General features: G+C 36.6%; 1 protein-coding gene across 7 annotated transcripts; it reads left to right on the top strand.

Moving 5' to 3' along the window:
* Nucleotides 1-219: 219 nt before the first annotated feature.
* On the top strand, nucleotides 220-26,405 carry NT5C3A (5'-nucleotidase, cytosolic IIIA). 7 transcript variants are annotated; one of them, XM_030445058.1, is made up of 10 exons: nucleotides 220-564; nucleotides 14,156-14,262; nucleotides 21,150-21,248; nucleotides 21,670-21,739; nucleotides 22,203-22,249; nucleotides 22,645-22,730; nucleotides 23,004-23,093; nucleotides 24,337-24,499; nucleotides 24,907-25,107; nucleotides 25,792-26,405. In XM_030445058.1, the coding sequence occupies exons 1-10, from the start codon at nucleotides 453-455 to the stop codon at nucleotides 25,891-25,893; spliced, it is 1,077 nt and encodes a 358-aa protein (XP_030300918.1). In that variant the 5' UTR covers nucleotides 220-452; the 3' UTR covers nucleotides 25,894-26,405. The 7 variants fall into 7 exon arrangements, with proteins under 7 accessions (XP_030300918.1, XP_030300914.1, XP_008501594.1 ...); XM_030445054.1 differs by having other exon boundaries at nucleotides 222-590; XM_030445052.1 differs by having other exon boundaries at nucleotides 506-590; nucleotides 14,086-14,262.
* Nucleotides 26,406-26,699: the final 294 nt, after the last annotated feature.

Here is a 26,699-nt window from a genome sequence, read left to right as displayed (position 1 = left end):
GCGTCCCGGCGGCCTCTTTTCCCTTTGGCAGCCTTCACAAAAAAACTCCTCTCCCATCGAGGGGCTGCCTCTTGTGGCGCCCCGACACACACACCCCTAAGCCCTCCTATTTCCTCAGCCAATCCCACCCCCACCCCCCTTCCTCTCTCGCGTGGTACCGCCGGCAGGCCACGCGCACGTGACGGAGCCCGCGGCGGGGCGCGTGGGTGCCGGGGAAGGGTGCGGAGCGGGGGAGGGAGGGGGGGGAGGGTGCGCGGTGCCGTCGTTGCCGCCGCCGTTGCGGGATTGTCGGGTCTGGCGGTGGGTGAGGGACCCGTGGGGCCGGCGCAGAGGGGAACGCCCACCCCTTCCTCTTTCCTCCTCCCCAAATCCTTCACCACTTCAGCGAGCAGGGGCTGCACCCTCTTCCTCGCAGCGTCTTGCAGCGCCTCGGCGCGTCCCCGGGAGCTACCATGGACAGGACTGCCGTGGCCAAGGTGGGAGCTGTTGCCAGCGCCAGCGTGTGCGCCCTGGTCGGCGGTGTGGTGTTGGCCCAGTACATCTTCACCATGAAGAAAAAGACGGGCAGGAAGACTAAGATCATCGAGATGGTAAGAGGCCGAGAGTGGAGGGGACACAGAGGAGGCCGCCCCCCCCCCCCCTTCTCTACCCTCCTCACCACCGTCCCTCTGGACTCGGGAGAATAAATAATATCCCCCTCTCCTCCCCAAGGCGCGGGCGGTCTGACACACGCCGTCCTCAAATGCCAGCCCGAAGCCGGCGAGTCCCTTGCCCTTTATGTACGTGCCCTACAGAGCCTGCTGTGGGCATTTCGTCTGCTGGCGGACACCCAAAATGGAGAGAGAGGTCTCCTCTCGAGGTGTGCGGGGCTGCCCGGTTCTTGTGTTCACGCCTTGGGGAGAAGGGGCAGAGGGGAGGGGGTTTGAGCCCAGTTTCTGACAGTAAGGACAGGTGCTGGAGGCAGGTGCAGCGGTTCCACGCAGGATGATCCACGGGCACTAAAAGTGCTCTCTCTTGCCCTGTCTGTCCCATAGGTGCCTATGCTTAAAGCTCTAGCGGTTGGTGGTAATTTCAAGGCCTGCGTGTAACTTTTTTTTAAAAGAAAAGGGTGTGGGGAGGGCGTGATCAGCCATCTGTTGTAATGGGGAAGCGGTGTCTGTTCATGCTTACTACAAAAGGAAGAGGAAACTTTACTGCATTTGTTAAATGTCTTATTTAGGGTATTAGTTAAATATCTGTGTATCAGTAATTGAGTGGTAAAAGGTCTTCGTTCAGACAATATGCAGATTACTACGAAGTCCTTCAAAATTTGAGTTTCTGATTTGGACATCACTGTACTGAAGAATTGAACTGAAACCATCAGGTCACTTGATGTCGGACAATGGATATTTTGTCATGTCCACTGCAAAACCTTACTAAAAGCTCAGATTTTTGTTTTTAATTGTACATGGAAACACAGATTTTGGTAAGAACTAGGATTCTCTATGTAAATTGTTAGCTGGCCAGCTCCTTATTTGGCCCCGTGATGCAACACTTGGCGGTGGAAATTGTACATTGCAGTTTGTGATAATGTAGGTCTGGAGAAGAATTCCACTGTGCATTTTTACTAGGTGTAGAGTCATCATACTTATTCTCAAAAAAAAAAAAAAAAAAAAAAAAATTGAATGCTGTTTCTAGTCATCAGTCATATCATTCAACAATTGGGAGGGGAGGGTATCATGCTTTTTGGTTTCTGCTGTCCACTTATGACAGCTTGTGAGAGAGTAGAAAGTCTGGGTTGCCACTTGAAATAGGTCTTAGGTCTGTTTCTAAAAAAGGACTTTGGACTTCATAGTAGGATTTTATAAAACTCATTTGAAAACTTAAGAGTGGCTTAACACCGAATAAGTATAAATTGTTCTCTTTATTTTAAATTCTAGTAGTGTAATACTAGAACTTACTTTAGAATTGTGTGGACAATAAAATAACAATATTTAAAAGCCTGATCCTACACTCAAAAGAGAGAGCCAGTATTTTCACAGCTCCAATTCACAATATCCCATTTGAGCTGTATTTCAGAAAGTTCCTAGTAGTTTATAAAGATGTAGTTGTATTAACTTTCTATACAATGTTAAATGGTGTTTTGGCTGGGAGGACTTCAGTTTTGTTGCAAAGACTTTGGTGTAATGATTTTTTTTCCCTACCAAAGGCAATGTTAAATTGATTTCTATTAATTTCTTAAGTATGTACTTCAGGTAACATTTTTAGAATTATGTTCTCAGATGGAGATCTGTGATCCTAAACAGATGCTTCTCAAAATTCTGCTTTCATGATCAGGGCTTTTCTTTAAGTTGCAAGGGAAAAATAAAGATTATTCAAAACATGTCAGCTTTTTCATACAGAAACATTTTGCCAGTTGAATGCAACACATGACTACCTGCTCGCTGAGAGAGCTAGCTTTTCAAACAATACTCAAGTTGGCAGCTTCCTCAACTAAGAAACATCTTTAGTTCATCAAGTCTTATTCCTCAGGGAGTATTTTCAGTGGACACATACTCAGGCTTTGAAATTTCTTTGAAATAAGTGAAATAGTTCCTTAAACTTCATACCAAGGAGCTTAGTGTGTCAAATAAGAGAAAACGTTGTGTTCTGGAGAACTTCCTGAAATTGTTTTATCCACCAATGTAGGCTTGATTCAACATCTGTCATTTACAAGACACTCTATCTGCCTTAATTTATCAGGAGAGAGACCTTCCCTTGAGCTTTTGAGGAAGAGGTACTGTTTCCTGTCTGGTCTTCTGTGTTAGATTAAAATTAAGGGATTGTTCTTGGTAGGTTTTTTTAGTTCAGGTTTTCTTGGGGAGAAGATTACACCTTGGTTTTATACGTTCCTTTCACTCAGAATGACTGTGATGTAAAGTAGACAGAGTTACTTCAGCTTCACTTCTGAAGCAACAGAGGCATTAATAGTAAATATATAGCCAGTCACTAGAAGTTTCTTTGTTTCTTAAGAAACAGCTATCTCCCAAAGCTTTCTCTTAGTACTTGGCAGAGCCAGATTTCCATTTCTGTTAAGCTGGGAAATTATTTCTACAGTCAGGTGGAAATAAAAGTTATCCACAAGTTTTCTAATTTTAATTTGAAGAGAGGGTTAATAATTAACTCAACTTTTAAACTAATTTCTTAGATAATATTTGATAGGTGCTTTAAAAATATATTAAACCTTACAGTAACACTCAATCTTTTGGATTTTTCAGGCCTAGGACAAATTTGCAATGAAGTTATGTATACAATTGGCAACAGACTTTGGTTTGTTGCTAATTCTTTGCAAAACTTTCACAATGTCATCAGACAACAGGTGGTCACAAATTAGAGTGAAAAATGTTGCCTGGATCTTTTGAAATGCTAGTTTGGAAGGAAACAGTCAATGCTAACTAAAATAGGGAGTTGGTGTAGGGAAAACTATCTAATGGAGTAAAAGTATTTTTTGTTGTGTGTCTATTTTATAACCAAAACTGTAAAACCTTGGCTTTGTTTCAGCAGCTTATTCCTCATTCTTTAATTTTGAAGTTTTATTGTATTTATTTTAAAGTGAATGAGAAACATTATGGAGTTGGTTGAAAAGAGCAGAATACATTAAACTAAGACTTATTCTCTCAGCTATATTTTCCTTAAAACCAGGAAAATGCTTACTTATATTTGTCCATTTCTCCATTCTGTCCCCACAGTGAGAGGATCTAATTACCTGATAAATAGACTTTCTATCAAATTTCAGGAACAGCAAAGTAAAAGTAAACTTTAAAAGGAGTTCCCCAAATTTTTCAATCAGCTACTGTTAAATGTGTCTGGCCAGTTTCCTTCTTAATATTTTTGGTGAAAAAAAAGAAATGCAGAGATTTTTGCAGTATTAGAATTAACCTGGAGAGATGTAAGCAAACAAATAAGAAACAAGGCAAACGCTATTTATCTACTTCCCTAAGAAATAAAGTAATAGATTCTGGGAGTGCAACTCTCATAGGGTTTGTGGGAGGAAGTTTTCTTAATTATTTTCTCTTACTTGCCAGTCTTTGGTGAGACTGGCTTCTTGTTCATAGGACATCGGAGTATTTGTGCCACAGATAAAGGATAAAGATCTTCACACTGTCAGCAATAACATACCATTCCACTTCTTTTATTCATGGCTTGTTGCTAGTAACTAGTTGTTACAATAACTGTGACATTACTCTGGCATGAGAGTTGAAGAGAGAGTGAAGTCAAGAAGTATGTATTATATAACATATATATACAAGAATCCAAATGGCTACTATGTGACATTCCTTCATGTATACTCTTTTCTTTACAAAAACAAACAAGAGTTTGAGCCTGAACAAACTGGAATCAAATAAAAGGGGAACAGAAGGAACATGGACTCTCTCCAATCACACCACTGCAGGACAATGTCACTTTTCTAGGTGTTGCCATGATACTTAAAAAGTCATGACCTTGAGAGCTACCCAGTGGTGTGATCCGTGTGGAAATAATACTGTTCCAACAGAGTGGTGCTGTGATGTGAGCCTAAGAAGTGAAAAGTGAAAAAACTGAGACCTAGTACTGCCCCTACTTACATGACACACACTGAGAGCCCTTTACTAGTGGCTAGAGTATTAGAATAATTTTTAGAGTACTGTTGAAGTTTTAAAACCAGGTTAAATTTTCTAAGAGTACTGTAGATATAACTTCAAACATATTTTCATACAAGGAATGGGAATGGAAAGATAAATTAAATCTTTAATTCTGTATTAGTGTCCTCAGAAGTGATTTAGTTATCAAAAACATGATCATGAACTACAACTGAAAACTGAGCTCCAGTTAGTAAATAAAAGTCAATGTCAGGGTATCATAGATACTATAGCTATAGGCTCACATGAGCTGGCTTGCTGCTGGTTTTTGTCATTTGTAATAAAGTCTTTCTCTAAGGCAGAACAGTAATTCTTTGGTAAATCACTATGGTCTGGAATATATTCACCTTTTTATAAATGCTCAGTATGTCTTAACTCGTATTTTCAAGTGATTTTTCTCCTGTTTGCTGTAACTCTTGATTATTGGTTGAGCTATAAGAGCATCTGTTCCATTAAGCTCTTTTTAAAGATTTAAGACAAATGTAAATAATGCAGGTATATAAACATACTACCTTTAATATCAGTGTAAGCAGTAGGAAGGTTAATTGTCTCTGCAAATTTGTTCCTATTATGAGTTAAATGTTATGAAAAAAAAAATCCAAATTTATCAATATAGGTAAATTCAATAGCAATTTTAGATGTATCTGAAAATGTAAACATTTCACAATTTCTGTGGGCCTGGAAATTTTTTAAGAAAACCTTAAGTTCTTTCCAAAAAAAAAAAAAAAAAGCTGCCTCATACCTTTTATTCTCACTTTAATAAATTGCGTAACACAAAATAGTCTTTTTCTGTGTTGGCTGTTTTCATTTCACATTAATAGCCTTTAAGCCCCCTTCATTCTCTCCCAGGTGTGCATACAGAAGCATATTTTGTGCAAGTGCACTACAGTGAAGAGTAAGTGTTGGAGCGAGTTTAAGGAAAAGTACCAGAAGAGAACATACTGTTATATTTATCTGCTATAATCTGGTGTATTTGTCAGATGGCACCTTATTTTCAAGATTCAAATTCTAGCTAAATAAGCTGCAGCAGACAATGTAGAGCAGCAGGTGGCACTAGTGTGAATTTTGTATCGGTTTGCAGGTTAGCTCTCCGGATTTGGATGTAGCACTATTTTCTAACCTGTCATTTAAGAAACCCTGTCCCACTCGACTGGCACTTCTTGGCCTCTGCCTGACTCCGGGTCAGACACATACAACTGGCCTGCTCCTGCATACTGAGGGTCTGGAGTAGCAGCTACACTTGCTGCTTCTCAGGTGCTCAGCACTGAGATATACCTTGAGTACTGTGTCCAGTTCTGGGCCCCTCAGTTTAGGAAGGATATCGAGGTCCTGGAGCAGGTCCAAAGGAGGGCAACTAAGCTGGTGAAGGGACTTAAGCACAGATCCTATGAGGAGAGGCTGAGGGAGCTGGGGCTGTTCAACCTGGAAAAGAGGAGGCTCCGAGGAGACCTCATCACTCTCTACAACTCCCTGAAAGGAGGTTGGAGCCAAGTGGGTGTTGGTCTCTTTTCCCAGGCAACTCTCAATAAGACAAGAGGACAGGGTCTTAAGTTGTGCCAGGAGAGGTTTAGGTTGGATACTAGAAAGAATTTCTTTACAGAGAGGGTGATCAGACATTGGAATGGGCTGCCCCGGGAAGCAGTGGATTCTCCATCCCTGGAGATATTTAAAAAGAGACTGGATGTGGCACTCAGTGCCATGGTCTAGCAACTGCAACGGTGGTTCAAGGGTTGGACTTGATGATCTCTGAGGTCCCTTCCAACCCAGCCAATTCTATGATTCTATGGCTGATCGCATCATATACTAAGTGCAATTGAGAGGAAGGAATAGCTCCCAGCTATTCTTCCCAACCTCCTTTCCTAACCAGTGTGCAAAGGGATATATGGCCGTATAAGAATGGGCAAGAGAGTTGGGTAAGTGTGCTGTTGTGGACGATATGGAAACTAAAATTAGGACCTGAAATCTAACATTTCCCCTGCCCTTTTTGCAGTCATGTTACTGTGCATGCAACAACTACATGTTGATCTGTAGTGACTACTTCTTCCAGGGGCAGCAGTCTTTGTATAGAAGTTACGTTGACCAGTTGCCAGAGATCAGCTACTTCCTCTTGCCCAAAAGTAATCAACTATGGTCAGCAGCCATAAAACATCAAAATTAAAGAACTTACTGTTATAGGCAAATTGTTTTTAGTCACATGCAACAGCTTGACAGTCACTATGCCATTAAGTAGGTATGTGTGGCTGGTGTGTTGGTCATCTCTATCTTAGGTTATTTGTCTGGAGTTTCTGACTGTTAAGAAAAAAAGAAGTGCTCAAGTCCACTGGATTTTTCTAATTGGCCAATCCTCACAGAGTGTTCTACTTGAATGTTGAAAAAAGAGGATTTTTCAGTAGAAGTGGACATATGCTTAAGGTTGCAGCATTCAAGTCAAAGAAGAAACCGTGTTTAAATTCTAAAAATAACTATAATATTTTTGTTCAGTAATTCCATAAAAGAATACAGAACCGGGCTGACAGTAATGGCAAAACAATAATATTTATATATATTATATAAATAATGCATATTACTGGAAGGAACTGTGCCTTCTGCTTTCATATGCCAACCTTTAAGAAATGAGTTAATTTTTAATGTGTGATTGGTTTTTTTCTAAGATGTGGGACAAGGCCCAAACTTGAACACTGAAGATTCATTAAGTGTCTGAACGTTGCTCTTCAGAGTTCTTGAGCTGGTATTGCCACGAAGAAAGATTCCTGTTCAAATGTACTTGTTCTTCTTTCCCCACTCACTAGCTATAGCATCCTTCATAAAAGGATGTAAAAAACATTTATCTGCTTTGCAAAGTGGGTCACTGAAATAATCCAAGTTTATTAGAGCTTTTGGTTTTACTCAAGAGTTTGTTTTATTCCACCTTAATGCTGACAGTGAACACCACTGAAATGTACAATTAACCCTGTCCTTTAAAGCTTTTTTCTGCTGGAAACTAAAAGTATAATTTTTACACTTAGTAGTTATTGATGCAACACTTATCCTGGATTGCATCTGCATGTGCAACGTAAATCAGTTATGAGTAAGGCTCAGTCTGGTTTGCGTGTTACTATGGAAAACTGGTCTGTGAAACAGAAGGAATTAGTACATTAGCAGTAGTAGATGTAGAGTGTGAAGTGTAGGAGTGGTAGTATTAGTACAATTTGAGCGTGTCCTGTATCACTTCCAGAGGGTAAATACACAGAGATACAAGAAATAAGGAGCATCCAGTTGCATTTTTGATTGAATCGTAAATGAAACACAGTAAGACACAGAAAAGCAATGAGACAAAGAAGCAAAACCAGACCATCACACCTCAAGTCATCATGCTGCCTGTTAGCTTTAAAATGGGTATATGGCAGCTGTATTTCATCTTCAGTCGTAACAGATTATTTTTTCCAGAAGTTTAAAGAAGGGTTTGTTCTCAAAGTGATCATAACAGTTAAAAACTTTGTCTCAATATGTATTTTTAATTGGAAAGTTGTATTAGCACAACATTCTTCCATCAGAATTGTAGTGGCTGGTAATGCATTGTAGATTAAACTTTGTCCCGCTGACTTTGCTTTCAAACTAAGTCCTGCAACTCCACCATTCAAGGGTCAGAGTTTATTTGATCTAGATACAGAATTCTTAAGCTTAGTGAAAAATATCTAAACAGATTTTGTTTTCTTAAAAGCAGATAAGAGAATCACCAGCAACTGCTTCAGTCTAGGCCTTGGGTTTAATGCAAATTCCATTAGAGATAGTGTTACATGTGTAGCTTCTAAGGAAACCAGCATTTGTTCAACATATGTGCATATAGATGTGTAAAACATATTTTATTTTAAAAAGAATATATGCAGAAGTACAATTTGGGAAGAAATGGGATAGGTCATCATAATTATGCATTTATGGAAGGGGAGCTTTTGCACACCTGGTAGAGAATTTAATCAATTTATAAATATACCATAGTACTTATATATTACCAGTTCTTAGAATTCTACAGTCTGCCTGCATATTTCAAAGAAGGATTAGTTGTACTAACAAGCTCACCTGTAAACATTCTTTCAGTAAGCATTAGATTCTGTGTAAGATGAGAGGGCAGTGGATCTTTCAGACAGCCAGACTCCAGCAACTAACCTGTTACCATAGCAGTACTGAAGGAAAATAGTAGTACCACTCAAATTCAAAAATTCTGATTTGTCAAAAAATAATTTTACACATTTGTACTCTCTGGAGAAGAACTGGTAGGGAAAACGAAGGATGGGGTAAAAAATAGAATGTTTGAAATTAAGCTGAAGCACTGTTATGACAAGCAAATGATTGTCCCTGACATTGCATGTTACAGCCTGGGAGTGTTGACTTCCCTCCCATGAGAGGTCCTGCCTGATACAGACAGTGTCATTTGTCTGGTAGTGCTCTGTAGCAGAGGCTCAGAGAAAGCGTAAGAATGGGGTAAGTCGTCATGATTTTTTTCCCAGCAATTTCCAAACCTCCAGCAGCTTGTATTTCAGAGACTGTCATAGTTTAAGATGAGCTTTTTATCCAGTATTTTTTTAAGGCCACATAAACTTACAGTATCACCAGAAAGTAATTCCACAGCTTGCTAGTTTACTTGTTTAATGTGTAGCTGGCTCCTTTCATTTGTTATGAATGTTCTTCCTTTTTATTTTATTGATGACCTCTACCTCTTACCCTGGAAGAGACAGTGAGCAGTCTTTCCCTATTAAACTTTTCTAAGCCATCCAGACATTTCCAGGCTTATGAATTCTTTTATATTCAATTTTTCATAGTATGGAAGCTTCAAACATGGCTTATCATTTCTCCTTCTCAGAGCATTTTCTAGTTTTGCTCTATCCCATGTAAGGTAGGGAAACCAGGACTACATTTGAAATTTATGTTGCAAGTGTGTAATGGATTTATAAGAAAGGCTGTCCAGAAAGCATTGATCAGAATAGGTGAAATATAAGTATGAATCCAAGAATAAAGGTTTAATATTATTTCTGCTCTGGGCTGAGTGAGTGTCACAGCCTCAATTTCTTTTAATTCTAGTGCTTTAGAAGCTATTTGTAAAAAATAAGCATCAAATAATAACTTCTTAGTATTGATCTGAGCTTCCTTACATTTAGAATATTCTTATATTCTTTTTTTGACAAGGAGACAAATGGAATGGTTAAGAAAAAACATCAGAATAAATTCTGGCTCATGTAGGATGTAATTTATAGATGGGTATTTGCAAGATTACTGATTGAACATCACTTCATCACTTCCATATACTCACTATTTACTAAACAATATATGCCTTTTTTTTATTTTAACCTACCAGTTTCAAAGATTAATTCTCTGCAAAGTGAGGGAGTGGGAGCAAAGCACAAAGATGAGGTGATTCCCCTAACATACAGTCGGAAGCAACAGACACTGCCCTGAGCTGTATTCATACATCCAAGAATCTTTAATTAGTTCTGTATGGTTTGTACCCCATATATTCTCTCAGAAAGAGACTACGTTTTTGCCTTGAGTAAAACCTAACAGAAGATGATCAGATGAAATAGTGGAATTTCAGGCCCTAGTTGCTATTAGTTCTTTATAGACCTCTATAGAGGATTTGAAATACTGCATAAAAATTCAGCTTCTTTTGCCACAGTTGTTAAATGTTCTGAGTTTCATAATGTGTCATAATACCTCCGTTTGAGAAATACATCTTTCATTAATGTGCAAGTCCATGAAAACATCTTACCCCTATGTTTTTAACCTGGGATTCAGGATACAAAGTCAGCAATGTATTGTAAGATTTGAAATGTTTTTTGATTTATCACCAGCAGAACCCTCTGCTTTTTGATAGTTTTTGTAAGCACAAGAGGAAGGTGAATAAGAGAAAGTGATGCTAAAGTATCTGTTACTCTCTCATCTGAACAATCAATTCCACCTAGAATTTCAAGTCCTGGCCTCTTCAAATTGATGCTAAAAACTCTATTTGATTTTATTTAATTCACATTAAGACCTCACTTTCTTAGCATGTGTCTTTTCTGGATTTGATTAACTCAGTCCTTAACATGGTTTTTTTTGGACTTTTCCATAACAAGTGGTGTTCAAGGTCATTTATAGAATGTCTTGCATTACTCATGAGTCATCTTTAATATACAGACACTTCCCATATACAAATAACATTTCTGTATTGCATCATACCAGCTGTTAATACGGATAGCATTTTTTTATGCTAAACTTGTAGTGGAAAAAAAAGTGGTGTCCAAAATCCCCCAAAAGTTCAACTTGCTTGCTTACATCACTTATCTGTGCTGTATTAGTTTCTTTCCACAAATAGGTGCAACTTAGGGCAGAGGTGTGTGTAAGGACTGGCAGAACCAGTTTGTTTGCTTCAGACTAAAACTTTCAGTGTTTCATACTTTGAAAGCATCCTGAATCTCTATAAACCAAGTTCAGCTACCACACCACAATATAATTTGAACCTTTCCCTTGTCTTATATGAATGACAAATCATATAATGTTTCAAGCATTGTTGTTTTCTTTCTCTCTCTTTCTGTATAGAATAATCTGCAGTTGATAGTTTGCCTTCAGCCAAAAAGAAAAGGTTAAAATAGAGCCTTGTCTGTTGAAATAGCTGTACCTCTTTAGTTAGTGGTTTTTAAAAATACATTTATATTCCCTTCAGTATTGTAAGAGTAGAAATTCCATGCTGGATTTTGTTTCTCTTTAAAAAGTGGTAATTTTAATTCATCTCTAACCGGAAGTTGAACTCTAAACAAAAAGCTCAGTCAACTCAAACCAGCAGTAACAGAACATGGTCAGTCGTAGCTATTGTAATTAAGTTTTGACACAAAGGTTTCTTAGAGCTGCAAAAGCAGACTTCCTTGTTTTGTAGATCAGAAGTTTTGCATGTAGCAGTTACATTAAAGTGAAAGTACATTGCTTTTAGAGATACAGTAGATGTTTTTCTAAGAATTAGGTGTTGGCTGTATTAATGTTTACAGAAAATTTGCTTACGTCATTTTCTAGGTTTTTTTTTTTCACTAAAACTGAAATTGTTCATTTTAAATGCTTTCTTAGTCTAGTATACCAGATACTGTACAGATAATCTGTAAAAGTTGGTCTTAATTTTTGCTACTCTCTTTTTCTGTCTTAAATTGTATATCAGTTTAAAATGAATTAGTTTGTTTTCACAGCTTTTACAAAGAGTAATCTAACTTTCTATAAGTTCTCGATAGCATTACAATTAATTTTCTCATGGAATCGCAACTGAGAAGTACCAGAATATCAAGAGGTCAGCCCCACCACATCCCAGTCTCACCTATGAGGGTTACAAGACTCATTTATGTTGTCACCTTTGAAACCTATAAAAGCTCAAAGACAGGTACTTTGAAAATTGAATGTATAAAGGGATGCCTTTACCTGAACTATTGCTAGCAAGCATATTTAACTTCACTGTTCATTAGGATTTTAAAATTAAAAATGAGCAGTGACATAAACTACAGGGTATTTTTGTGCAAATAATTCATGTTTATTCAAGGTACTGCATTGTATATAGCTTTCCCAAATATTATTATAGACAAATATTATTATTAACTAAGAGCATACTAACTCAAAAGATACTATAAATATTAACATTCCCTGTATGATACCTGTAAGAATAGTGTACAAATGCTATAACAAGTAGATTAATGTGAGCTGTGAATCCTGGCAAATACCAATGCCAAGTAAGTTAGATTTACTGTTACATAGTTTTTGCAGGGGTTTTGTTCCATTTTGAACATATCTTTCAAAATGTTTGCTGCTTCAAAATACACCAAACCTTAACATTTACATTTGGGGGGATCTTGTGCAATTCCAAGAGGATGGGTGCGGATAAAAGTTGCATGTTTTGTATCAGCTAATGTATTCACTATTTGTTTCATTGGTTCAAAACCCAGCGAGCACAAGTTAAAAAAATGAAAGCACTCTGTGTAAATTTAGAATCTGAGGAATCCTGACAGAGTACATACTGGCCTGCAGTTGGAATGTGGATACAAAACCTACATGGATCCACTGTACTATTCAGAAAAAGTCTGTTGATTTCTTTGTTTTTTAATTAATTTAGAAAACCAGCACATCCTCCTTAAAAGGAAATTTTTGTAACTAATGGAAGTTATAGAGTCCTAGTGACATGGGGGTTTTATAATAACATAAGGGGGTTTGTGTGTGTTACACTATTAGCCTTCTCTGGCTTCAGTTCTGATGATTACACCAGTCACATTTATGGCCACATACGAATCAGCCTAAAGTTTGTGGTTGGTTCTGACAGCCTGAAATAGTGACAATAAACCTAGGCTTGAACACGAGTTACGGGATAGCATAGGGAAGTCTGCACTGTTGCTATAACAAGAGTTAACTTCACGTGACAGTTTTAAGCATTTACACAACTCCAAGTGTAAATAAGATGAGACAATACTCCCTTTGTCCTCTCACAATAGAAAAGATTCCTTTCAAATGCACCTTCTGTGCCACTCACTGTGTTTGGTCAGGCAGTGCACCTCATCGACAAACTTCTCAAAGCACGCTGAGTTGCCTTGTCTCTCAAAAATCCTGACCAACAGGCCGTCTTGATTTTCAGTTTCAGTATCCCAAAGACAATTAGAAGTCAGAACTGCAATTAATTAACTAACCTATTTGCTGTTTCTACACAAATAAATGCAGGCTCCTGTGTAAACATTAATGAGAGCTTAGTGAGGTGCGAGAAATCGGTGGCACTGCAACAGGAACTCCTAACATACTTGGAAAGATTTTCTAAAACCCTTAAAAGGTAACAAAGTAGTAAACTTCTGCTTTGCAAAACAAGCGCCTTCCCTCTGTTAGAGCAGTCCAAATTTGCCTGCCTCATCCATGAAAGCTGTTCATTCAGGGAAGGTCAAAGGTTTTGTTGTTGGTACACCAGCTGATCATCTCTAAGCCTGTCAGGCTGTAGTGCTGAGCAGAACAAACTGCTGTGCATTGCTGGTGTGCGTCACAGGACCCTGGGGTTTTGCACGGGGATTAGTCAGGCTGTATTTGGAAACGCCCTCAACTGCACCTTGTGCTGCTATATTAGTCTTTCTCAAGCAAGAGGAATTTTCTTTTGCTTCTGCAGCTGCTCCTGCAAAACCCTCTGGTAAGTGTGCACAGCTTCTGTCAGCAGTACTGTCTTTTCCCTGCATTTTTAAGCCAGGGTTATGGTCTGAGGCATTACTTGCAGTTGTTTATTGTGACACGTTGTATTTTTAAAAGAAAAAAATTGGTAGCACAGAATTGGAAACAGCATTGGAGGAATAAATATATTTACCAGTTTTTATCAAACAGGTTAATTCAACTTGAATGTTGCTCTACTTTTAAATATGTATCACAGTAGTCTTAAGTGTGGGTATTGTCAGAGTGACATAGCTATGTACCATGCATGTCTTCTTTTATTTCTATACAGCAGGAATAGCAAAGATCACATCATATAACAGACCAATTCTTAAAAGGATTTGGTTGGTTTTTGTTGGCAGCCTGTATGCAAGCCCTGCGTCTCTGGACTCTGCTTGCCACCTATGCTGTTGCAGTAGGACAAAATCAAGGACAGAAGAATCAGGAGTGCCCTAAGCTCAACGCACAGGTACTCTCCTTTAAAAGCACAAGACGAAATGCTGTGGTCATGTTTTCTGTGAATGCTCTCTCTTCAGATTTTTTTAAGTGGTTTTTTTTATTTTTCAAAACTAAGTATCAGAATCCAGCCCAGTAAGTGTAAAACAGGGTAAATAATGAAACAAAATAAAACAAGCAAAAATATTTTTTGTATACATCCTATGCCATTTTTTAAAATAGCTTAGGTAGTGAAGCTACTTCCAGTTATTTCATATAACCTGTGCTGGATACCTAGTTTTGCTGCAGGTTATCAAGCATCTCTGAAGATACTCAGTGTTCAGTTGTTTGATTTCCATAGTAATGTTTTCTATAGTAATGTTTTCCTATTTAGGTAGTAGTCCTGAGGCTATATCTTGGGTAAAACTACTGAAATAATAATTTGGTAATTGCCAATGACTAAGGATTCCTTGCTGTATCTGAATTTACATCATATGAATATAAAAATACTGGGGTTTGGGTTTTATTAATTATAAACTTTTAAAATATCTGTCCTGAGCTCAGGTTATGCTAGCAGACTACATGATCATTTAGTGCAGTTCTCTTGACTAGCTGTACATAATGAACGTCCAGTAGCTTTTAAAAGATAATTTTTCATTTTTTTAAAGATAATTATCCTGTCTAAGGATAAGCCTACTAGTAGCTGATGCTGCTAAGAGAAACCTCTGTTGTACTCTTGGACCAAAGTTCAAATTGTCTGAAATAAAACCAGAACTTTGTTTATACATATACAAGCATGCTAGCACAGGTGTCTGTATATGAGCATATTTAGATAGAGGAAAAGATATGCACATATTTCCATTCTGTGGTTTTTGCTATAGCTCCACATCTTCTTGCAACTCATGCATTGCAAATAGCAGAAGTTACAGGAAGAAGCTTGTATGCTTTTCCAGAGTGTTTTGGTAAGCTTTGTTTTCTAGAGTAAATAGATGAAAGTATTGTTCTGTAATGATAAAGAAAATAAAAAGGGAATGCAAAATAAGGTGTAAATGTAAATTAAAGAATATGCCACCAAGAACATTAAGACAAGTTTCTGTAGCTTGCCAGGGTGTCAAATTTCACAGCTATCACTGATGCCATGTTCTACCTTTTTTGGTACATGTCCATAAGTAAGTATATGTGATAGCTAGACTCAGACCTTGTAATTGAGAATTTGCAGTTCCCAAAATAAATGTAATTTATTCTTGGTTTATACTCTTCACTGGAAACTGTCATGATAGCCTAGAAGTAAAATTCACAAAGAATTGAATCCTATCCATTTTATTACTTTGGTTTATGTTTTTCTTGTTCAGAAATAACATTAATAGTTCCCTCTACTTGCCAGAAAACCCTTATGTGTGCTGTGCATCAGTAGTTAATAGATTTGGAACCTAGTCTAGCCTAAAACAAGTTTACCAGAAAAGCATAAAGGAAGAATTTGCGTGATAATTAAAACTCAGAGAGTGGCAATAACTTTACAGCTAGTTCTTAGTCACAGTCTTACCACTTTTATGACACTATAGTTATCTGAAATTTTGTGGAGTATGTTTAATACATTTGTATGTGGGAGAAAAGTTCATATTGTCACCTCACAAAGTACTCCCATCAATCATTGAGAATTACTGAGAAGTTCCCTTAAAAATGTATCCACCCCATAATGCAGGATGTTTTCTCAGCAGTGATTTTTCAAGGCATCCACACTAGATCAGTCTTTATAAAATAAGAAAACTTAGAATTTGCCAAGTACTCTAGGCTTACAGGGAGGGTATCAGTATAAAAATACTTTACCCTATTTTTTAATGTCCTTGGTCAAAGCATTACTTACCAGACTTATGATGATAACCTCTTATATTTTAGTTATTACTAGTAATATTTCAGGCTGTGTGTCTAGATTGGATTGTGAAATAACCCATATCTCCATGTAGTTAAGATAATTCATCCTTCCCAAATTAAAATTACTAATAGTGAAAAAACCAAACGGTGTCACGGTTACCCTTAATATTAAGTTTCTTTTTTTTAGGTACTCTGCTATAGGACATCAATTTTTTTTCTTTTTTTTTTAGTCATAGGTACTTAAATTGTTGTTTTGCTATATGCGGAGGGAGGGAAGTGACTCTTCTTCCTCCAGTACTCAGTACAAAAATTGAGTATGATCTTAACTCCAGAATATAACATTACACTTTGTAGACACGAGTTATTTATGCCCTAGGATATCTGATTAGAAGTGCCTACTATGGCAGCTGTAAATTCACATAGATACTTGCATTTCATTTTAGTAATTATAACAAACTCCTGTTTAATAACCCAGCTGATACAGTTTGCACAGAGATGTACAATGTTTTAAATACTGTGAAAACAATTAGCAGCACCCAGATATAACATAAAAGCAGCTGTTTGCACTCTTGCTGTACAGTTGTATACACAAGAAATTACTTCAAAACTAGAATTCAGTGTGGTCTTTACATTAAATACTATTCTTCTTTACTTAACCCAGCTGCATATATGGATGTCTCATGTACTAAAATAGCCTTGTAATTTTCAGAACTATCCTTGTTGTAAATGACCCATTCTGTGGTTTGTAGGACTGGGGGATTTCCAAAGCTGAGTGAATCCATTACTGTTGATTCATCAAGGTATGACTATAATATTGTTAGCTGCACAAGAATTTCTTGCATCCTACTCCAGTTAGCTGCTATCACAAACAAGGAGTTTTTCCTTTTCAGAAATCAAATTAAGCTCAACCTTTAAAGTATTCTTTTGCTGTTTTGTTTTCCTTGTTTCTCTTTTGAAGTCTCCTTAAAAAGATAGTAGAAAGTTAAATATATTTGTGGCCAGTGTAAATGGCAACCACAAATTCCCTTAGGGAGCAAAACTCATGTTTTTATAAAGTGACAGAACAAATAAGGGGCATGGTAGTCATTCAGTATGATTTCAGATGTCACAATGAGATCTGAATTCCTTTTCCTGTGCATATAATTTCTAGTCCTGCGTGTAGGTCTAAAGTTCATGCATGCATTTAGTCCTTCTTGTGCTGAAAAGCTTTCTTGCCTTTGTTAGATGCTGTGGAGATTTTTTTCAGCTGTTGCTCCTTATATGTTCTTTCCAGTCAACTGGTGCATTAGAATTTTGAGCTTTTTGCGTATACTGAGTTTAGTCCTAAAGCTTTCTTAAACAATTAATGGAAACACAAATTTTACCAAATTTTCCTTACTGGCATTTTTGCACTCTTTGTTCTTTCATGTATCTTATCAGGTCTTTCTGACTGTCACTTCCAACTGACGAATGGGAAATATGCAACAAAAACACAACACATAGACTGGGGCAGAAGTTAAAGATAATGAAGGAGACAGTTTGTCAGAAAGCCAGTGACTGCTTATCAGACACTTTTGTGTCCTTCTAATATAATAATGACAGTACCTAAATAAAGTAATTGATACTCAACATTCAGTTAAAGATAAGAATATAAGGAACTAGTGATGTATACAGTGGTTATTTCAACCAGCTATATCTGTCTGAGGCTTTTTCAGATGCCTAATCTTGGTTTTGCCTACAAAAATGCCTGCAAGACTGCAATTATCTGTGTTATGCTTGCTGCAAAAGACTTCTTCTAAATTAATACAAATACTCTTCAGATGACTTCAATTCTTGTGCAAAAATGAAAGACATAGTAGAAATAAGTGAAGCTTAAAAACTGGTCTTGAGGAACAGTATCAGTTTACAACATGGAGGCAGGAAGCTTTCATCATACTTCAAATCATAAGTAATGTCTTAACACCAGCTACTGAAGTGTGTTTACTGAGGAGGTTTTCCTCATGTTGTTTCAGAGACTTAACAGAAGAGCCTGAAATAAAATAGTTGCAAGCAATCCAGCTTTCCTCATACAGTCCCTCCCTCTGATCTCTCCATATCCCCCAACATCTGTTCTGTTTAGATCAGTTATGTAAGGAAGTTGGTTGCTTAGTATCTAAGTAAACCAAATAATGTTTGAGCTACTTTTGACCAAAGTGCACATTTAGATTTCACTTTGCTAAATTTTTTTTTATTCCGAGTCTAAAAATACATATTATATTTGTCTTCTGTAAGTCAAAGGAATTAGTCAGTTTACAGTGAAAAAAAAATTATAAGCCAGAGTCAAATGTCTCTATCTTCCATTATTGGGGAAGAACATTGTATAACACCAAGAAAGTGGTAAGGTTACTTTTGTTCAGGAGCACAGTAAAACATACAAAAGAAATACCATAAAACACACTCAAAGAGTTTCAGATTATGAATGTTTTATTTTGACAAGCTAGATAAGTTGTCATACTTGTGCTGATAATTGTAAAGATCTATAATGCTTTTTAAATATCTATGCTTAGGGAATTCCTGAACTGGTATTTTTCAGAGTTTTCTTTTTTAACACTGATTAGCTTTTTCAACAATTCCCAGTTTGGGTTTGTAGCTGATACAGTTGGAAGCCAATCCTTATGTACCTTTTCTGAATTTGCTGTGCTAATAAAAGTAGCAAGGTGCTGCAGCTACATAGAGAACAACTACCCTGCTTTAAGAGGTACTGTTTTTACAGATAATATTTTTGCCATAGGAAAAGCTTAAATCTTACAAACTAGGTGAAATGAATCCAGTTTGTTTCTTTATGTGACTTTCAAAGCAAAGAGATAATAATCCCCTGTCATGACTTAAGAATTTTTGGCAAGGTATTCTGGAATAGGCAAAACTTTTTGGATGGATGGATGGATGGATGGATGGATGGATAACCTTAGAAAATTATCAGAGATTCATGAGAAGGGTTTTAGAAGGATTTCTATGTTGTTTTTTCATTATTGTCTGAGGATATTGGCCAGAACATAGCAGGAAGCATACTGGGGATCAGAATTGTTTGTTATATTGAAAAATAGGAGCATTGATGTGGAAGGAAAGATACAATCCAGCAAGACTAATGTAGAATTTAGCACTTTGTCTCTGCCTAGAAGGAATTTTGAAGAATTTTTTATCATTACCAACTGAATTTGAATCATCCTCACCGTATTACTGCTATCAAAATAGGTGCATTCAAATGTGTGTGCAAACATTATATCTGAGAACATAAGCAAAAGCAGCCCTTCAGCTGAGGCCTTTTCAGAACAGAGAGATTTTACCCTGTTACAGATGCTGTTTTTCTAGGACAGCATGGTTCAAATATATGGACCAGGACAACATGAGGAGTTGTCAGAGGTTTAGAAAGTTGTGCTTTACAAAAGAGGTTGAAGAAACTGGGGTCCTTCAGTTGACAGAGGAGGGGATATCCCGTGATCAGCTGTAGAAAAGAACACTTTCCTCCAAACTGAGTGACCTAAAATTACAATAAGGAAGGTTAAGTAGAGATTAAGCAAACTTTTCTAAACATAAACATAGTTGTGCAGTGAAATACATGGTTGAGGAGGATAGGAGTGGAGGTTTTGAAGAATAGGTAAGACAGGTATCTGATAAGAATGATGTACCTGTAATGGTTTGCTCCTTCCTGAGGGCAGAGTGGATTAGAGCCAATATTTAAAGGTACCTCTAGCTCCTTTTCCCTGACATACAAGTGTCTTTCTCATTACAAGTCATGTGTTTGGAAGACTTTAAAATTATAACTTAATTGCAATTTGACTGAGAGTCAGTTGTTACTAATTAAAAAAAGGCTTAGTAGCATCAAGAACTGGAAGAAAGAAGATTGTGTGACTTACTAACAATTGGTGGTATGAGAACTCTTGTTCCAGAAATGTGTCTGGAAGTAGAAGCTGCTTTTGTTTGGGGGTTTTTGTGTTTTGTTGGGGTTTTGTTGCTAGTTGTTGCAGCAAAGATCGTGTGCTAGGTATAATAGAAGGAAAGCTGAATTATTAGAATGTGAAAAATATAATTCCTCGCACTTCATCACCTCTGAAGTGCTAGGTGAAAAACTAAAATTTACTACTCATAAATACCCATGTAGACAGATTACAAATGTCTGATACCTTTGCTTTAGAAAAGAGTCCATATGTTATTATAAAGGAAGGAACTACATAGCAAATTTGGGGATTTCTGTCAATAAGTCAATTTTACCATTTCTGCAAGGTTAAGAGAAACTTTTAGAGTAAGCAAAAGTAGGGGGGGTGGTTCTTTTGTGTTTGACTTGGGTGGTTTTTTTCCTTTCTTACCAAATCAGCATTTATCATAATTGATCCTTGAGATCCCTTCCAACCTGGCATTCTAAGATTCTATGGTAATACTCAAGAAATTTTCTTAATTCAAAGTGGATACATGGTGTGATAGGATGTTATTTCAGAAGTGGTAAGACTAGGTAATGGAAAATTATTTGATGGAGTGGCTACGGAGTGGGGATTAATGCATGATCTTATATTGGAATACTTAATCAGCACATGTACCATTCTCAAGAAAACAATAGTGTTTAAAATCAGCCTGTCTTCTTTATCAATGTTGAAACTTTAGGGGAATATTAACTGCACAAAGAGCTAGCTTTAAGGTTCACCATCTCCCAGTGGCATATTTAAACCACAAAGTGATCCCATACATATATATATGCATATGGGTTTCCATATACCTTCCTTACTTTGTACAAATACAATTATCTTTTCTGTGACAATTGCCTTTTCCACAAGTGTCTTATTCTTATTGAATATTTATATATTTGGGAAGAGAATGAAAACAGATATTGAAAGCAAACAGAACTTAATACATCAGTTAGTATATCTGGAGTGGTTTATATTTCTTTTCACTCTTAACTTGCCTTCCTGTCCTGAGCACATCTTGATGTCACATGAAACTGTCCATACATGCAGAGCTTCCAGTCTCATGGATAGCAGGTATTATCTAGCAGGTTTTCCTCTGTAAGCATATTTCTGTCCTTGTTCTTATTCTTCATAGATGCCAGAATTTCAGAAGAAAACTGTCCATATTAAGGACCCAGGAAGAGTAGAAGAGATCATTTGTGGCCTCATCAAAGGTGGAGCTGCCAAACTTCAGGTAAAGATAGCAGAAGTTCATAATGATAGCAATTATGTGATTGTTGCTCTGTTTCAAATATTCTTAGAATATTTATAGCAGAAATCAGCCTCTAAGTAAGCTCCAAAACTTAGACATCTGTTAACTCCTTTAGTAGCCCATGTTGATTCAGCTGTAATTCAGCCAGACAGTAATTAACTAAATGATACGAGCTTGTTAATTTCTGGATATAGTCTGACCAAAGGAATTAGAAAAGCAGTTTTGTCAGAACAAAGCTATACTTATGGGATATTCTGGCTTACATTACAATAGTTCAGTAAAACAGGGAGATCTATGACATACATGCAACTCAATTGCAGCTGTTGTTGGTTATTCAGAATTTCTAGCTATTCTTTATTTTGTTCCTCATGTTGTAAGACACTTCTGCTTTTTCTTTCCTTAGATCATTACAGATTTTGATATGACATTAAGTAGATTTTCCTACAACGGAAAAAGATGTCCAACTTGTCATAGTGAGTACTTTTTTTTTCTATATAGATTGTTTACTCCTTCTAGTTGTTATGAGATTTTTATTTTCTATCCAGCTTATTCTGTAATATATAAGATCTTTTTCATTGTCTTACTAACTAACCTGTGCCACCCTAATGAAGAAGTGTTACATAGAGAGTGTCCATCTGTTTCATGTATATGTCACTGGCTAGATATGTCAGGCTATCATATTTTTTAATACTGCAAGACAAAGACAGTAATCTCCTTGGAATTCTTGACTATTTTATCCTGTAGCCTTTTAGAACAATTGGGAAAAAAATCTATTTAACAATGAAGTAGGAATCCTAAAACACTTAGGATGCCTCATGAAGATTTCAGAAACAGTTAATCTCAGTAAACAGTTAAGAGGCTTGTAATTAACCTTTTTGACAGAGATGAGAGGAAGGACAGTAATACTAAATATTTTTGTTTTCTATCCTCCCCCAGACATCATTGATAACTCAAAGCTCATCACAGAGGAATGTCGGAAAAAGGTAAATGCAAAACCTACTGGCTGTTAGTCTGTGCTTCAGACAACTGTTCTTATTCCCTGTCTGTACTGCATGTTTAATCATGCAACATGGTGACACAAGCAATACTTTCAGATCCTTAAAACTCATCTTCCTCAGTGAGTGTAAAGCATTCAGTACAGTAAAACTGAATGGAAATATTTGAAATCTTGATAGTAGCATGTAGTTTAGTTCAACAGTGTCCACTTTTTCTTCTTAGATACAGTTGCAAGACAACTCTTATTTGAAAGAGCATTTCAGATTCCATTTTATCTCAATAATGTAACCAAAATAAAAGTATTTGATCTAGCCAATCAGATAACTCCTAAGTGTTTTTTTATAAAAATACATTAAAAATCTGTTCTTTTTTTCTCCTTCAGTTATTGCAGCTGAAAGAAACCTATTATGCTATTGAAATTGACCCAGCTCTCACTATTGAAGAAAAATATCCATATATGGTAGAATGGTAAGAGACACCTCCCATCTTAAAATTGTACTCAGATTAGATTTAATAAGTTTTTTAAAGCAAATTAATGGTAGTAATTTGCTTTTAAGTAACACATTAACTGAATTAATCACTTGGATTCTTGTGCAACAACTGATTTTGCTTTGCTGTTAACTTGACGGAGCAAGAATTAAGCACACTGGGTGCTTTGCATCATGAGATTTAATGAAAGGTGAATCTCTTTAAGTCCACATTGTCATTGTCCACATTTACATTTTTTTGTTTATATTCTAGGTACAATAAATCTCATGCACTACTCATTGAACAAGGCTTACAAAAGGATAAGTTTGCAGAAACAGTGAGGGAATCTGATGTTATGCTGAAGTAAGTCCCTTGTGATTTGAACAGCATTGTTTCAGAGTATTTTCTGCAGAAACTTAGGGCATGTTTTCAGGGGTAGAAGCAGCAAACACACACATTCCTGAGAATGTGACACCATAATATTGGAATATAGTGAACACTTCATGCCCTGCTTCATTCATATTTTGTAGTTAAATGCTTACAGTGGTAACACTATATACAGTAGAGATCTTAAAAATAAAATAAAATAAATGTTTGTGTTCCAGCTTCACAAATTTAATTTCTGTAGACTTTCATCCTCTGGAAACTATCTTTTTTTGTTAGGGGAACACAGAGTTCAACTTTATTACTTTGAAAAACAGTCCCTGTAATAGTTTTATCTGAGGTAAAAATGCAGTGCTACAAGGAATATGTTTCATATGTTGTATTAAATATTGTTCTTCCTTTACAACTAAAGGCAAATTTAAAAGCCAGCAAAATCCTTGCTTGAAATGTGCTGCGGTTCCCATCTCCTAAAGTTCTCCAAAACTGTAAGTTTTGGACAACTGAAGCAAGATGTTAATAATCATTTTGTGGAATTGCTTACTTATCATATTAATAAGTTTGTGGCTTTTGCAAAACAGACAAGCAAAACATCTCAGTCTGTTTGAAAGCTGAGATCCATGTGGACTGAATCTTCATTGACAGGCTAAAGTACCCTCCTAAAGTTTCATCATCATAATTTTTTTTAATGTAAATATTATCAGCACCTGAGCAGAGAAGGTGTACAGAGATACCATCTTGTTCCTGGAATACTATACATAGGTTTGATTTGGAACTTAAAATAAATGCTTTCAAGATTTCAAACCAAAACAAAAATTTTTTTATGGTGATAACCCTACAGAAAGCCAAATATTTGAGCACAGAAGGTTGAGAAGAAATGTACAGCCTGATAGCTAGAGTATAGAGAGTTCTGCTGAATACTTCTTTTTTCTGGGGTGTTTGAGGAGGGGGAAATTTTTCTTAAATCTTTAAAACGTGATGAGATATTTGAGGGGAGGGCAAATTACAAAAATCAGGACCAAATAGTTTGATGCAAGAGTTTCTTGCTAAACCTCATGTTGGGTTGATGGTTCTTGCTAACATGAAAAAGTGAGGAAAAGGAAATGAAGTGAACCACTCAAGCAAAATTAGTTTTCTTTTCCAAAGATGATGCAAATGTCTACTGAAAACTGACTTTTCTTGGCTTTGTTTGTTCTTTGATTTGTATTTACATCCTGTGTTACAGAGAAGGATATGAGAACTTCTTTGATAAGCTTAGTGAACATAATATTCCTGTATTCATATTTTCTGCTGGGATTGGTGACATTCTTGAGGAAGTTATCCACCAGGCTGGGGTCTACCATCCTAATGTCAAAGTGGTTTCCAATTTCATGGATTTTGATGAAAACGTATGTATGAACCAACACATTCTTATAAAATATGACTGTTTGTGGTATTTAGTAGCTATTTGTATATACTGCAAGATCAACAGTTCGATGTATCAGATGTAGTCATGTACCCTGACATACAGAAAACTGGAATTGCACAGTCAGCACTCTCACAGGCAAAAAACAAGCAGAGGATAACAGTTCAAACACAGTTAGCAAGGTTTGACTAAGATACCTTTTTGTTAATGACAACCTCACACAGAGTAGTGTGTGACTCCTCCAAGCAGGGAGGATAGCTGTCTGTCTTAACAGTGCTTGTTCATCATTATAGGTTACATAGCTCAGTATTGATTTAGGATAACATCACCTATTTTGTTGTGTCTTGTTTATATAATACTATAAATAACTTCAGTGGGTTTTTTTAATAGGGAATATTAAAAGGATTTAAAGGAGAATTGATTCATGTTTACAACAAGCATGATGGTGCCTTGAAGAATACAGAGTACTTCAAGCAACTAAAAGACAACAGTAATATCATACTACTGGGTGATTCCCAAGGAGACTTGAGTATGGCAGATGGAGTAGCAAATGTTGAACACATTCTCAAGATTGGCTATCTCAATGATAAAGTAAGTAGCCTTAGAACTTTTTGGACTTCTCAGTAAAATACCAGAAACTAGAAACCGTTTCATTATAATAACCTTCAGATACAAATCATGTGTTTGGCCCGTATTTGTTTCAAGATTTTTCATGGATTTCTTATCTTAAGGACTTTTTCTAACTCATGAGCTACAAAACCAAATGTAAATTGACTTGGGTTTTGTACAGAATTGCTTATTAAAAGGTATTTTGTACAATTCAGATTTTTTTTAATTCCTAGGGCTTCTTCTCCTCCTTTCATTACTGGATTGATAATTAACAAAAATTATAATCTTCCAAAAAACACATTTAGACAGTGTCTCGGTTTTTGTTTTGTTTTTTTTTTTGAGGTGACACAGAACTGATTGTTTGCTAAGTTATAATGCACATCTTTTTGCATTCAGGAGAGCAAAAACTTCTACTTTCTGTTTCTCTCTGCCTCTCAGGAAGCTGAGGAAGTAGGGTTTTTTTCAGCATATTTTTATGTGGGATCCTGGAATGCACAGACAGTTAAATCAGACTATTCCTACTCTGTCATCCTGTGGAATTAACTGATAGGAGCAATACGTATTTCCATGGCTCATTTCCTAAGTCTGTTGGAAAGACTGGGCAATATTTTAATGAAAAAAAGTGTTTCAATAATTAATTCTTTCTCTTTACCCCTCTGCAAATAGGTAGATGAGCTTTTGGAAAAATATATGGACTCTTACGATATTGTCTTGGTGAAAGACGAATCCCTGGAAGTTGCCAACTCCATCCTACAGAAAATCCTGTAAATTCCAGTCTCAAGTCACTCCATTCCTTCAGGAGGCAACTGGACAGAAGAGCACAAGTGTGCTGTCTTAGATGTGTTTATTACTCATTTACAGAACTGTTTAATTTAATTTAAAACTTTTATCTTCATTTTGGTATATACATGGTATCTATTGTCAACTAGAAGCTCCTTTTACTGCTCTTATGCTGTTCTTTAATGTCTCACACTCCTGTTATTATTAGATTTAAGTTGGATTTATGGATGTGAAACTGCTGCTGATGGGATACTATGGTTCACTGTTCCTTAATCAGGCATTTCAGAGGAGTATTTTAGGAAATGTGTCTATTTTGTAAAATTGAAGATGTAAACATTCTGTAAATAAGCAATGTGCACGCTCATGTTACCTTTTCTTCTTTCAAAGAAGGTATTTCAGTCTCAGCTGTACTTTGAAGGATCTTACTCATATGCTACAGACTTTCACAGACGTTTTTCATACATATATTTTTCTTCAGTAAAAATGTTTTATTCACCCAATTGAGCCAAAGCGTTTCTTCTTCTTAGATTGTCATTACAAAATATTCCATTATTACTGTTTCTTTATCCACTGTGGAATGGGAAGAACGATTTAATTCAGTAAGTCAGAGTTAAAGTTTCTCATCTTTGTAACAACAGATAGTTTCACAAACTAATAGCACAAAGACAGAACTTCAGCCCCTTTTCAGATATTTTGAATTCTCAGTGAGCTGCTCCAGGACCAGGAAATTAAAAAAAAAAAAACCACCTAGGTCTTAATCCTAAATTTTAAAAGCTAGCTCAGCCGTCTTGCAC

Source organism: Calypte anna, chromosome 2 (assembly GCF_003957555.1).
Source record: "Calypte anna isolate BGI_N300 chromosome 2, bCalAnn1_v1.p, whole genome shotgun sequence".
In the NCBI taxonomy this organism is placed as follows: Eukaryota; Metazoa; Chordata; class Aves; order Apodiformes; family Trochilidae; genus Calypte; species Calypte anna.
This window is presented reverse-complemented; position numbering and strand designations above follow the sequence as displayed.